The sequence below is a fragment of the Clytia hemisphaerica genome, unplaced genomic scaffold, assembly GCF_902728285.1.
Source record: "Clytia hemisphaerica strain Z4C2 unplaced genomic scaffold, Clytia hemisphaerica genome assembly, whole genome shotgun sequence".
Lineage (NCBI taxonomy): Eukaryota > Metazoa > Cnidaria > Hydrozoa > Leptothecata > Clytiidae > Clytia > Clytia hemisphaerica.
Genome location: NW_027103564.1, coordinates 1,780,922 through 1,795,906, shown reverse-complemented (window position 1 = coordinate 1,795,906; position 14,985 = coordinate 1,780,922). Strand labels below are relative to the sequence as shown.

General features: G+C 34.9%; 1 protein-coding gene across 1 annotated transcript; it reads right to left on the bottom strand.

Moving 5' to 3' along the window:
* Nucleotides 1-7,379: 7,379 nt before the first annotated feature.
* On the bottom strand, nucleotides 7,380-10,271 carry LOC136800949 (potassium channel subfamily K member 1-like). The gene is made up of 3 exons (XM_067057561.1): nucleotides 9,940-10,271; nucleotides 9,336-9,479; nucleotides 7,380-8,827 (listed from the first exon to the last, which is right to left on the bottom strand). The coding sequence occupies exons 1-3, from the start codon at nucleotides 10,199-10,201 to the stop codon at nucleotides 8,271-8,273; spliced, it is 963 nt and encodes a 320-aa protein (XP_066913662.1). The 5' UTR covers nucleotides 10,202-10,271; the 3' UTR covers nucleotides 7,380-8,270.
* Between the last annotated feature and the right edge of the window lie 4,714 nt (nucleotides 10,272-14,985).

Sequence of the window (14,985 nt, the reverse complement as noted above, 5' to 3'; positions counted from 1 at the left end):
GACTTAATCATCATGATGGCAATAATTTCAAAACGAGACAAGTGATGTTCGTAACGTATTTATGAAAAGGTCTATACGAAATGGCAGTACCCAAACCAATAAAGTTTCTTAAACTCAAAAATACGAAAACATTAATGAACATTTAATTGGCCGTGATGATGTTTATGTTTTTGTTAGTATTCACTGTAGAGTTTTTTCAGTTTTCATGTGTCCTCTCGAGTCCTCTTTTGTTTAGTGTCCCTTTTGTTTTGAGTGTCTTTTGTATTCCCGAATTGCGTTTTATATGTCATTTGTAATTCCTCTAGGAAAATTAGGATATGTTTATTAACTCTAATTTTGTACATAGAAATCAGTTCAACACTGAGAGTGAGTGTCTTGTGTGTGAGAGGTGCGTTTTACTAAAGTTTAATTTACTGTGCGTTGTCGTCTTTTTTTTGTCTTATTTTAGTTCTTAATGGTTTTGAAGCATTTTAGGTTTGTTTCAGTTCAAAAATTGGTGTTTGTCTTTTACATTTTCTGTTGTCTGTTTTCTGTTTGGTTTCCTTAAAGGCTTATTGGGGACACGAGAAGTATTTTTCGCGTTGGTGCTATGCAACATGCTCCATCCCACCAACCTGACACGCTTTCTCGTGTCTCCACCCCATTTTTCTTTTAATACATTCGTGCTTCTCTCACTTTTGTCCCTGGAACAATGGAGAAAAATTCACTCGAATCAATTTTGCTCCTGTCCCAGGGACAAAATCAGCGTGTCTTTTGGGTATCCAGCTCACTTTTTGTCCCATGAAACAAAAAAAGAAACCATGAGACACGCACTTTTTTTCTTGTGTTGGTGAGATGGAGCATGTTGCACTGCACCTACACGAAAAAAACTTCTCGTGTCCCCAAGCCTCAAGTTAGGTTCCTTTTTAAAGCTGAGATATTTCGACTTTATCCATTAAGGCTGAGGTATTTCGACTAATCAAATTATTCAAAACATCTCCGTCCTCCACTCACAAAGACGGGGGTAACTCACGGACAATGAGCATCTAACTCTCTCTAATTCTAACTCGAAAGGGGAATCGAATTATAGAAAGTATTTGGATCAAATTGGATCTAAACTTTTAGATTTAGGATCTTTTAGGATCCTAAACCTTACGTCATTATATATATACCATATTTAAGTTTTTGAAATATTTTCTCAAGATGGCATCAGATGAAACCTAACAGTGAGATATTCCTCTATAAAAAGACATCTTCCAAAAAGTTTTGAACAGACCGGACAAATACTTCTCATTCTGTTAGATAAATTTTCAGAGAGTATCTTCTTAATCAAGTGGTTGAAAACTTTTAGGATACTACCCTACATCATTACAAATCCCAAATCTAAGTTCTTTAAAATATTTTCTTAAGACATAAACTATGGCATCAGATGAAACCTAACAGTGAGATATTCCTCTATAAAAATACATCTTCCAAAAAGTTTTGAACAGACCAAACAAATACTTCTCATTCTGCTTGATAGATTTCCAGAGAATATCTTCTTAATCAAGTGGTTGAAAACATTTAGGATACTTCCCTACATTATTACAAATCCCAAATCTAAGTTCTTTAAAATATTTTCTTAAGACATAAACTATGGCATCAGATGAAACCTAATAGTGAGATATTCCTCTATAAAAATACATCTTCCAAAAGGTTTTGAACAGACCGAACAAATACACGCCTTTTTATAAGAATGGTGTAAATCCATTTCATCATGAATATTCTTAACTTTTTTGGGAAAATCATCCTAAAATATTCTTACAGCATTCTTAGGTTAGGATCCTAATTCAGACTACATTCAACATTTAGTACATACGTTTCAAGTATAAAATGGTATTTTTGTGAAAGGAGTGAGCCTTACTTGGGGGTAATTGACAATTTATAATTGAAAATGCTCTAAAAATGGTATTCTTAGCTTGAGTAGCAAAATTCCATGATGGTGATTTTCTTAGCATTATTCTTAATATTTTGGCCATTTTCATCATGAACATTCTTATAATATGTATTCTTATAAAAAAAAGCGTGTACTTTCTGCTGGATAAATTTCCAGAGAATAACTTGTTAATCAAGTGTTGAAAACTTTTAGGATACTACCCTACATCATTACAAATCCCAAATCTTAAGTTTTTTTATCATTTTCTTAAAATATAAACCATGGCATCAGATGAAACCTAACAGTGAGAGATCCTTGTATGAAAATACATCCTCCAAAAAGTTTTGAACAGACCAAACAAATACTTCTCATTCTGCTTGATAGATTTCCAGAGAATATCTTCTTAATCAAGTGGTTGAAAACATTTAGGATACTTCCCTACATTATTACAAATCCCAAATCTTAAGTTTTTGAAATTTTTTCTTAAGATATAAACTATGCCATCAGATGAAACCTAACAGTGAGATATTCCTCTATAAAAATACATCTTCCAAAAAGTTTTGAACAGACCAAACAAATACTTCTCATTCTGCACATTCTGTTAGATAAATTTTTAGAGGTTATCTTCTTAATCAAGTGGTTGAAAACTTTTAGGGTACTACCCTACACCATTACAAATCCCAAATCTTAAGTTTTTAAAATATAATTATTTTCTCGTTTTTCTTTCCCTTCTTCAAAAGACAACACACTCATTATTATAACGCTTAACAACAAGTGAAAATACTTTTCACGAGGGGTTTTTATCATTTCCTTTACTGTGTTAATCGGAAAAGCCGACTTCTCTAATTAAAGGATAGAGATGTTTCTTCTACTTTCTATGTTGCTTTTTTATAAGAACGAGTAAATTTGAATTTAAAGCTTTTTCCCCCTTTTTATGAAATTTCTGACTTCAATGTTCTCAAAATGTTCTTAATATGTTTCGTTTCTTTATTTATTCTAAGGACTTTTTTCATAGTGAAATTTTAAAATCTAAAGTTCTCTGAGATTAAACGCCCCCCCCCCCCGCTTGTTAATTTTTCGAAAATTTTCCAACCTCCTAGACATTATTAGGACCCCCCGGCTATTAATTTTTAACTTTAAGAATATTTTCAGTTGGCAAAAAGAAGTTCCCTTATTTTGCTCCTAAAAGCCTGATTTTAGCTTATATTTACCTTATTTTTGGGTTTTCAGAAGTACAAATTTCAACCCCTCGGCAATTAGGCCCCCCCGTTTATTTGGCACCTACGAGTAGTTTATTTTGGAAAATATTTCAGCCAATACTTCTTATAAAAAATGTTCTTTATAAAAACTGTGTGTTGTGTTCTTGTTCTTGTTTGGTAGCTTTTGAAGTTCTAACAATTTAAAAGATTTTATTTTTACTGCAATTTAAATTTAAAATATTATTTAAGCATTATTTTTTACAAAAGGTTATGTTGCTCAGCTGGCACACAACGTTTTTTCAACGTTCATACAACGTTCATAACGTCCATATAACGTTAGAAGAACGTTAAAATAACGTTCTGTGCCAGCTGGGTGTCCCCATTCCCCAACTGAAAAAGACAGCGTTTTGTGAATTTCATTAGATGTTTAGCTATGACTTTAAATTTGCTGAAGACTAGATAAACAAAGTATTTTTCTTTTGATCGATGACACCAAAGGCCCAGATTGTGCTTAATTTATTCTAAGGTTTTTCCAAATCCATCATCGTGTTCCATGGCTCGCACCCCCCCCCAACCCCGCCTGAGTGGGGGGAGCTACGCCTAAAATTTTCCATATAAGAGGTGGGAGCTGCTTGTTTTTCCGGACAGGTGGGGAGAGCCTCTATCTTGGGGGGGGGGCTGTGTTAGTTTATGTAACTCTGGGGGCTAAATAACACTTCCTAAATATTTTTCTTTACTGTTTGTTTTTAATTTCTCTAAACCTTTATGTTTTAATGCAAAGTGTGATCTGATCCTTAAAATGCAAAAATGAAGACATTATATTGCATTCTCTAAAAGTGCACACACATGTAAATAGAGCTTTGTGAATGCCATAAAATTTTTCCCCTAAACTGGGACCTAAAATTTTATCAGGCTGGGGGGACCTTGTTCTCAGGAGGGACCTAAATTTGGCGGAGCCATGTGTTCTTATAAAATTGTTCTTATTCTTACAAGAAAACTTGTATAAGAACTTGTATTACGGTGAAGAAATGTTTTAAAGCTCTGCGGTTCTTCATTATCAATAACTAGTTAAAGGTTTAGAACAATTCTAAATTTAAAGTGAAGTTTATAAACATAACAGTTTATCAGATCGCTAGATCATTGAAAATTATTTTCAATGATAAATTCGTTTTATTTGGTAATCTCCGAGCAGATTCTGATTACTCCGCGCATGACACGTACACGTTTTTTTTTATAAGAACATCCAAAATTTTTGAAGCTTGCGGATATTCTTAACTTTTTTGGTTTTAAACTTAAAATGTTGTTATTTTCACCATTATCTAAGTATTTTTTGCTGATTTTCAAAGAAATGTGTTTAGAGTCCGTAAAGCCTTAACCCTTTCAGAGCGGATCCCTCCGGAACCTAACTTCACCGGGCTATATCCCGCGAACTAAAGGATTTCCAGAACTGTCGTAGCTACCATCGGAAAGAGCGTGAAATTTTGAAGAAAACAGGTTGGTTTCTTAACCGATGTCTGACGCAAGACGTCGGTGCGAAATTTCTCAATTTTTTTATAAAGTGCAAAGCTCTTGATGATCTGTTATGAGATTAATTATTTGAAGGTTTCTATCTAGTCCACATCCCAAATAATCTACAAGAGGAATGTGTTCGAATATACTAGAATCGAACGCCGTCAAAAGTAAAGAGCACTTCGATGACGTCTAGATTGGTCTGGTAGAAATTCAGGGGGGGTCTGGTTTTTCGAGTGCAAAAATCAAGGATGGTCAGTAAAACGAGCTGAGAGATCCAGAGTGGTCTGTAAAACGAGGTCAAAAATCCAGGGTGGTCTAAAGAATGAGAAAGAAAATCCAAGGGGGTCCTTAAAAATTGAAAATAAAAATCCAGGAGGGTCACCTTTTCCAAAAAAACCGCCTTAATTTTCAATTCGTAACATTATCAACAATCACATGTATAATATTATTTCTAATCTCAACCTCTGCCATGATATTACTAATTCAGTAAATTGATGATAGGCCGAAAATAAAGAAATGTAGTGTTTCCGGAATGCGGGTGAAGAAAAAAAGCTCTCATCCGGCCGGCCGGGAAAATTTTTTTTTGCTATTTTTCATAACTTAAGATCATTGAAATAGAACTTGAAAGATAACTTTTATTTACGAACAATATGAAGTAAGCCCTGAATACTAATGCATCAACTACTAACGAGCAAAACTTGATTTACAAATCTAACCAAACGACGTTTGATAGCTTTAACGGTCAATTTGATTTTCTTTATGATGAACCATATAAATGAACCCAGGTCAATCTCGTACTTATTTCTACCATTTGTGTAGATATGTAAACATCCGTAAATCTACCATATGTGTAGATATTAGAATCCGTAAATCTACTATATGTGTAGATATTGTAAATCTACCATATGTGTAGATATGTAAACATCCGTAAATCTACCATATGTGTAGATATTAGAATCCGTAAATCTACTATATGTGTAGATATTGTAAATCTACCATATGTGTAGATATGTAAAAATCCATAAATCTACCATATTAGTTGTTACGGTATAAATACTATCCAGACAATCTAAAAAGAATGACAAATAACTATTAAAAGGCGACAAAAAGAACGACAAACCTTAACTCTAACTATTAAAGAACGACATATTTCAAACCCTAACCCTGACTATCAAATAACGAAACGACATATTTTGCCGTCCACAACCCCGACCGTATGTTACTGTACCACCCCTACCTTGCTTGGAAGGGCTTAAAGCACGCCCTCTGCCTATGAATCTATGCCCTATACGGCAATGAATTTTATAATTAGCCGTAGATACTGGATCTGTGTACAGACAATGGTTTGAAGTGCAAACGTCTGGACTATCCTGCAATTGCTCCATTGGTAATATAAACAAACCTAAGAACTGGAGTGAGACGCGCTTAGATTGTAATAATTCGACGGTTAACGTTTTTGGGAAGATTCACATTCACGCAAAACCTTGTTATTTTTCTTCCACGCATTCACGTTATAGAAAAAAAGCCAATTCACGAATTCACTCAAACCGGTCAGGGACGAGACCCGAAACTTCCGAGTTAAGAAATAAAAACAACTCTGAAAACAAAAAAAGCTAAAATTTCCGAGTTTAAAAAACACAAAATAACTCGAAAAACTAAAGGGAGCTAAAATTTCCGAGTTAAAAAAGCACAAAATAACTCGGAAAGCAAAAGGGAGTATAATAAACTAAGTTATGAAATGTAAAAAATGACGTAATAATTTGGGTAACTCGGTTTTTAACTCTGGAATTTCGGGTCTCCTCAGGGACAGAATATGAGGCAAACGATCTTTATGTTAATAAAAGTTCTTTCTTTTTTTATCATTTTCAGGTAAGCAACGAAGCCTATGTATGTAAGTTTTTTTGAAATAATTCAGTCGACTTTTTCTAATACGAAACTCTATTATTTGAATCTTTCTGTAATTTGAACTTAAATATTGGTCCCTCAAGTGGAAAGTGGTTCAAATTACTCTCTTTAAAACCCCTCTCTAATTCGAGAAAAAAATGTTTGGTCCCTTGAAGATCGAATTAGAAAGAGTCAACGGTAAATGAGATTTCTATGGCTGATTGTTTTCAATTCTTTAAGAAGTAGAATCTTCGTTATCGGGGAAAGAAATATTGGAGGGAGTGACGAATATGTGAAGGATTTTTACCGAACTACTCATAACCACTGGCCTTCATATATACACCTTTTCGACCGTAGCCGCCAATTGCCGTGCGGGCATTTTTTTGTCTGCTTTATCCCACGAAAACCACCCCAGTCCTTTTTTCGCACCTATAGACAAAAGAAAAATGTGTCAAAAAAGGACTGGATCGAGTTTAGGGGGATAGTTAAATAATTAAGTGGCACGAGCCTGACCACGCGGCTACGGTTGTAAAGGCCTATTTTCTGGACATAGGATTCCGACCAAACTAAATTTTTAATCGTGCTTACATTTATTGAATGTCGGCGAGAACATCTTTAAACGGAAAATGATTAACATTAACATTGACCCACATCGAATAGTACTACCTCTAGGGTACCACTCTTGTAAAAACTCCGAGATAAAAAATGTCGTATAGCTTCAGGTTGGTTCAGGTTTTATAAAGGTCAGTTCTTAGCACTCCTGGGAGGGTACTACCCTTGTCGACCGACGGGGGTGCTCCGCTGAGGTTCGAAAAATGGACCCTACGTGGGACTGGAAATTTGCGAAAAAATTGACCCTGAATGGGACTAAAATTTCAAAATGTTCTCAAATTTTCTACTTTTTCCTCAAATTTTCCAAAAATAGGCACTCTACGAGGGACTGATTTTTCTATTTTGGTGATTTTGCGACCCTACCTGGGGCTCGTGGAGGTTAAAAAAGGTACCCTGACCAGCGGAGCATCCCCGTAACCCATCTTGCCCTAGTACCCCCCCCCCGGGTTAGCACTCTAACAAAAGATACAATTGTTGTGATATATAAATTGTCCAGAAAGAGTTTCCATTCACATTTTTTAGCTTATTTTGTGTTAAAACTTGTTCCTTGGCTATCTATCTCTTCTGTTATCCTGAATCTCTCTCTATATAACATTTCTGTAAGACCATGTTTTGTCACTGTCTTTCATGCTTTCTTACGAGTTGAAATCTTTTGATGCGTAAAATTTTGAAAGTTTTCCATGGTTTATCAGTAATTCGTCATATTCTTGACTTAGTGTATCATACGGTAACACCCAGAATAGCCTGAGCGTTTTATTGCATAGATTCAAGATTAGTGGCAAACATCCGGTCTTTCTTTGGTGCTTCCGTTTAAAACATTACGTCATGAATATCACGAAAATGGTTATGTTGTCCAATGGTCGAACTTAACTTACTTAGTACTGAGCCTCAACTCGACAGATTTGATGAGACAGAGTCGATATTTTACGTGGATAGCTAAATAATCTAGGACTTGTGACATTGTTTCGATTATTCCTACGAGATCCACGGCGATTCATATTATATTTATATTATAGTGTTTCGATTGTTCCTTCAAGGTCCACGGTCAGCCGTCTCGGCTATCTTTGAACTGAACGGAAACATTGGAAGGAGCGGGGGCTCGAACCGCGAACCCCTGGTTTTCAACGCTGACGCCTTTGACCACTTGGCCATCATCGGTCTAGAACTCTTCAAGCAGTTGTATATCCGTCACTATGTCTTTTTGTGGACTTCTTATCGTTGATTTTGCTTTTATTGACATGTCTTTTCTTTGAAAACCATTTTCCAAGCTTATTTTTCTTCAATAACTCGCTGACAGCACTCAACGTGCTTGCTACAGTTGCCATGGTGAACAGAAACACTATCAATTGGGGAACGTAAATCCATGGGTTTTTCAAACTGTCTTTTGAACTGTATATGATATCGCCGAACCCGATCGTTGTCAGGGAGATAAAACATAAGTAAAAATTGTCCAGAGTCTTTCGTTCGCCCTCCAGCATCAAAATGATGGACATGCCAAAAAATCCAAAAAGTGATAAAAAGACTTGAACCATTGTTGTTTTATATTTACAAATACGTATTTTGTTTAAGAACCGTTTCTCTATTTTGGCAGTTACCAGATAAGTGACCATGATAAGTATGTCCGCCGCGTACGAGTAGAGAACAAGAGTAAGCCCGACGGCAGGTAACGCGTACAACATGGTGACAATTTTACCGAGATCCGAATAGGGTACCACGTGTCCAAATCCTATTAAAATAAAAAAGCGGAACTATTAAAAAAAACATGAGCTTTTTTAGTTTCAATCCTATCTAAAAATTTGTAGATTTTATTTTCCCGGGCGTTTTAAAGTTCATAAAGCTTGAAATGTTCTTAATTTGTTCTTAATATTGTGACCATCGAAACCTAATATTCCTATATTGTTTGTTATCTTATAAAAAAAGAAGTCAAAACATGAGCTTAAAACAATAATATCACTACTGCAGACACAGCTAGAATATGGGAAACCAGCAAAAATCAGTAGCTTGTACTGTATATCCAGTGTATATAATAATTCCTTGCGCTCTCTCTCTTCCTTTAACCAAAAGTCGAACCTTATTTTCTCGTAACGGTTTTTCTTGTACGTAAAACATGTTAACAAAGAACATGTTAAGAGCATTTTTAGGTTTAAACTCGAAAAGTTAAGAACAACCAAAGGCTTCCAAAAGTTTGGATGTTCTTATAAAAAAATGTGTACTAGTCGAAAACATGAGCTTACCAATGGTAAAAGCAATAGAGTATGTGTAATCCAGATAATACGCAAAATTATCGGCATCGTAAGCGCATCGCCGATCATCCGTGATAACGACAACTTCTTCACACATCTTCGTCAATTCGAAAATGTTGGAATCATTCCATTGTTCTGTTAAATATATTAACTATTATTGAATTGTTAAAGAACAGTTAGTTAAATGTTTTGTTAACTCTTTAAGTGCCAATGTCGTATATATCAGACAAGGGCTATGTAGGAGGGCGAATCCCTCCTGTAATGCCCAGTTTGAGTTAGAAATCGTCATTTTTGGTCTAACTCGTAGGAATTGACCCCCCCCCCTCAGGTTGCTACGGCACTGGAATAGACATTTAACTTTCTTGCACCGTGTGCAAAAGAATTTCAACAAAAGAGAAAAGAAAAAAAATGTGCAACACATCTCCCCTTTATTTTGGGTCAGTGGAATGAGAAAAGCGTTCAACGACCAAAGCGCCGAACATAAAATGCTGAGTAGGTAGCGGCCTTTTCGAGCTGAGCGTTGTATGTGCAGAATGGATGATCTGTTGTGAGATTACCACATGGAAGATTTCTCAACAAAAAGAGCATAAGTTACCTTTCAGAACGAGGCTGTCGTTTCCCTTAGCAACCATATCACAGGTTCTCTTCCAGGCTGTTTCTACGTCACTGAGCGGTCGTGGTTGTTCCCTCACACATTGTTCAATATAGATAAAAAGTAAAGAGCCAAGAATGAGATTAAGTAACCAAGCTATGAAGATCTTCAAGAAAGTGATCGATGTCTTTTTTAATTTCTTCTTCATCTTCTTTAAAGATTCTTTGATGATTAATTGATCGTTGACTGTGTCAGAATCTCCCATATTTGGCTCGACAATGATGTGTATGGATCTATTTGGTAAATGAAAACTGAAAGAAAAATATAATTTGTGTAGTTTGATGTTTATCTTGATCAGCGAAGAATCTCTTCCAGACGCTTGGCCCCCTACTAAGTCCGTGGTTCAATGTTACGACTTATTTGATCCCGGGGGGGGGGGCAGCTGTGCAAAAGGACCGACGGGTATGTGCGGGTCCTAAGGGTACCTTTTCCAATATGTTTAAAATGCACTGTAAGGGTGGGAAAAACTAGACATGCACTGTAAGGGTAGAAATTTCAGAAAATTCTTGAAAAATCTAGATATTTTGACCAAAAATGCTAGAGTTTTGACCAATTTTTGCACGAAAGGGATAAAAAATTTGGGGGAAAATGCACTCTAAGGGTATGATTTTCACTGATTTTTGCTGCACTGCAAGGGTGCAATTTTAAAAGCCAGTATTTTGCCCCCACATACCGTCAGTCCGCAAACCCAGTGCCCCCCCCGGGTATTTGATTCGAAAACGGTCTCTTTTTGGTGAATGTTGGATGTTGAATCTTTCTAAATTATCCTTTTGATGAAAATTGTCCTGATGAAAAGATGGTTCGTGTAAATTGTGATTAATGCCCAGAAGGGAGGGATGGGAAATGAAGTCCCATCCCATCTAAAACACGTGACCAGCGTGGTTTTCACACAAGCACTGGATTGAAAGTAAAATAAAGTAAAATGATTTCGAAAATTTTTTGAGACGATGACGCCTTTGACAACCTGGCCATCGCTTCATCTGAAAACCGCGGTTGCCGAAACTCTTTTGGAAATAGAAAACTTCAAGACACGTAGAAGTTGAAATGGATGAATTTAAAATTAAAATGGGAAAATTATCATAATTTCTTTAAAAAAAAATATTTTATTAGGTTTATTATCATTATCGGGGAAAAAAATGTTGGGGAAAGTGACAAAAATTTTGAGGGGGTGACGAAATCTTTCCCCGACGAAATATTTCCCCGACGAAATATTTCCCTGACCCGACCAAAACTTGTACCCGATTTTTTTATTCCTGACCAAAACATTTCCCCGAAATTTTACACCGCAACCAAAATTCAAATCTAATTTATTTTACACCTTTATTTACCGAAATTAGTGCTTTAAACGTCGAATTACAAGAATCATTTTCGAGCTAGTGAAGGAAACCATCTCTTTTGGACAGTTTAGTCGGGGGAAAGTGACGAATTTGAAATTTTTGTCGGGGAAAAGTGACGAATTTGAAATTTTGGTCTGGGGAAAGTGACGAAAATGCCTCTAGGTGACGAAATTTTTCCCCGACGAAAAAAAAAACCGACTAAATAAAACTCCGACATTTTTTTCCCCGATAAGGTATTCTCTCCACCTGACCATAAAAACGTCAGTGGCTTACTGGACTAAACAAACTCGAACCAGGTCCCCTATGCTCACTTTTCTACAATTCGGTTAACATGCATAAATGAATCACATCCATCAATAACATCAAAAAGTGGATTGAAGAGATTGCAGATATATTTCTTCTCAATCTTGCAAGAAAGTTAGAGCCGTATTTTTTTGATTTTATGGCCCTGAAAACATATTTATCAAAATAAACCATAGAAGATTCAAACATTTTGTAGCCGTATTCACAACGCTTCATTTTATGATTTTATGCATAATCTAAATTTTTGATTCGAGCTTTTCATTAAAAATCGCGGACGGAATATATAGATTTTTTGTGTTGTTTTTGTAAACGATTAAAGCTTATCTAATAAACATCAAAAAGTTCAATAATTTTGGTTGCTTTATTTTGAATCAAAATTTACCTCCGATGGGTTTTTCAAAAAAAAAAATTATGGAGCCTAGGAATCTTTTAAAAGGAATTACGTGAAATCTTTGTACGTGAAACTTTTACATTTTTTTATAAGAACAAACTTTGTGAGAACTTTGATGGCCACCATATTAAGAAGAAGTTAACAACAGACTCTGAAATACCACAATCTTTTAGCAAAATGAATTAACATACTCACATTCACATCTCTCTATAAAACTCGATACTCACTCGTTTCATAATCTCAGAAATAACTCGCAACTCGGATTGACTCGATATATCATTAAACCTTGAAATTGTTCATGCTGTAGCATAGCGCTTTCCACCTGTGAGATCAAACTGTTATTATTAAAAAGCAATCTCTCTCAACTGATCTGAACTGAACTTATTTTAAAATCTCTAATCCCCTCCTACATGTTCTTTTATAAGCATATACAAAAATCCAAAAGCTGGCTCGGAAATGCTTAGATCGAGAGATTTACAAAGCTGAAAAATGCTTATAGCTTATATCCTAAGAAAACTTTTAGAAAAATTTCAAAAATCCAGCCAAAACAAACAAATTCTGAAAATGAAAGCTCAAAGTAGTGTTTAGCATATGCTTAAATTTTTGCCATATATGAGCCTAGGTATGCTTATATAAAAAAACATGTAATTAGAGGGAATTAATTCGAATAATAAACTTTAGCTCTTTGAAGACAACAAATAACCTCAAAAACTATATTATATTCTTCCCTTACAGCTTTGACTGTTTTAAAAAAGACGTTTTTTTTATAAAAATGGTGTTTTTTCATTTTGTCATGGATATTCTTAACTTTTTGGGGAAAATCATCCTAAAGTATTCTTATAGTATTCTTAGATTAGGATGCAAACCCAGCCTTAATCGGGGGGGGGGCGTACAGGTTTTGCGATTTCCGAAATACCGAATAATTTTGCCAAAATTTCCGAAATTCCGTAAAAAAAATACTTGCAATTCTTTCCGATACCGAAACAATTTCAGAATTCCGAAATATCGAAGGAATTTTGCTCGATTTCCGAAATTCCGAAGAAAGGAGGGTCTATTTAGCTGCAAATCCAAAATACCCACTTAATCTAGCATGCAATATATACCTCAAACAAGAATTTACAGGTAAAAGGCTCAACAAATGACATTCTTAGCTTCAGTTACCAAATTCCATGATGGTGGTATTCTTAGCGTATTCTTATTTTTTTGGCCAGTTTCATCATGAATATTCTTTTAAAAGAAAAAGCGTGTATTGCGATCATCAAACGAAACAATTTATATTTTTGTGAATTGTATGATTATATTGAAATTGTTGGAACCAATTTAAATTAATACATCCCTCATATTGATATTAATAACTTGTCTTTGTGAATTTTAATGTAGATAAATTGCCTCGGATATCCCTTATTCAACTTTTATGCGATTGAAATCGAAATATACTAGTGAACTAAAATCAACGAAGATTCTATCTTGGATCTTATGGACAAAGAACAACAAGGCTCAAAAATCCCAAAAAAATAAGAATAATTTAAGAACAATGCTCTGGACTGGTTGAACCTTCAGCAAATTGAAGGTAAAATTTGCAACACTAAACCTAAAAAAAATACCTCAGTTTTGTTTTACCTAGAAATAAGAACAGGATAAGAACAATTTGAGGTTCAAAGTGCCAAAAAACTAAGAACAGTTCATCCATACTTAACTGGGTTCATTATAAAAAAAAGTGAAACCAAATCGGTCCACAGCAAAACCTTGAACAATGTTAGCTTGATGCTTCTCGGTCTAATGTTCAGCAGTTAATGCGAAAGACCAAGAGTGAGCGGTACTACAGAGGAACTCTCTCGAGAGAGCAAACCAAACTTCATTTTCATCTTATCTTTCTTTCTTGAATATCGCAAATTATTTCAAAATTGCAAGAACCAGGTTTTATGTAACTCACAAGTTTTTTGTTTGCTTTTTGTTTTTCGGAACGAATATGATATTTTAGTTGATTTATGTTTAGTTCACACTTTTCTTAGCGACTCTTCGTGAACACGAAAATTTAATTTATCATGCTCTTTGTTCCTTAATTTTCATGTTCTTTATTTTAAATTTTTTCTCACCCATTTTTAATATCATCCATTGATGAATAAACTTTTTGATTCGTATGACGAAATAAGTACCTCACAACTAAATCACACCCTATCCATTTGGCTTTTCCAGAAAAAAACCGTATACCCCATGTTGAGGAGGTCCATCATTTTGTGGCTGGAAATGCTGTAACCCCTGGAGTACCAGGCAATTTCAGATTTAAACCCCTCTGGAATTTTGAATTTTAGTAGGATTTAAAAAGCTACCCCCATGGAATTCCAGTTATTTTTGACTTATTCTTTCTGGAAAAGCCCATTTACAGTTTCGTCAAATTGTTAGAAAACTATGTATGTACCCAAACTATGTACCCAAAATATTTAGGACAGTAAAAGTACTGGTTTATCATCGTCCTCAGCCAATCAAGAACTAGACAAATCGAAATCTAACCGTCTGTCTCTGTTGCAGAATTACAACTACATTCACGAAACCGGCGCATTTATCTCGTTTAAACTGTTAGGCTTCTACGTAGATGTTATGAAAATTTCGACTCTGTAAGAACCTATTTAAAGTCTATTCACGATAAGTGTGCACTCTTTTTTCTTTTACCTATAACTTTTGAAGGAATTCTTTAAGGAAGGAATTGATAAATTTGGTATCGTTGGAGAGATATTTGTGAGTGGAACAATTTGAAATAAAAAAATCTTCAAAAAAATTCTAAAAATGAAGATGAAAATGAAGAAGAAAAAAATGAAGATCTTGTAGAAAAGTGCTATAACTTTTATTTTCACTGGAGATGTTCTTTGATCTTTGGAGGTAATCACTGTGAAGAAATTTCACAAAAATATTTATTCAATACAAAGTTATGATACAAAGTTAATAAGTGAATGACCCCAA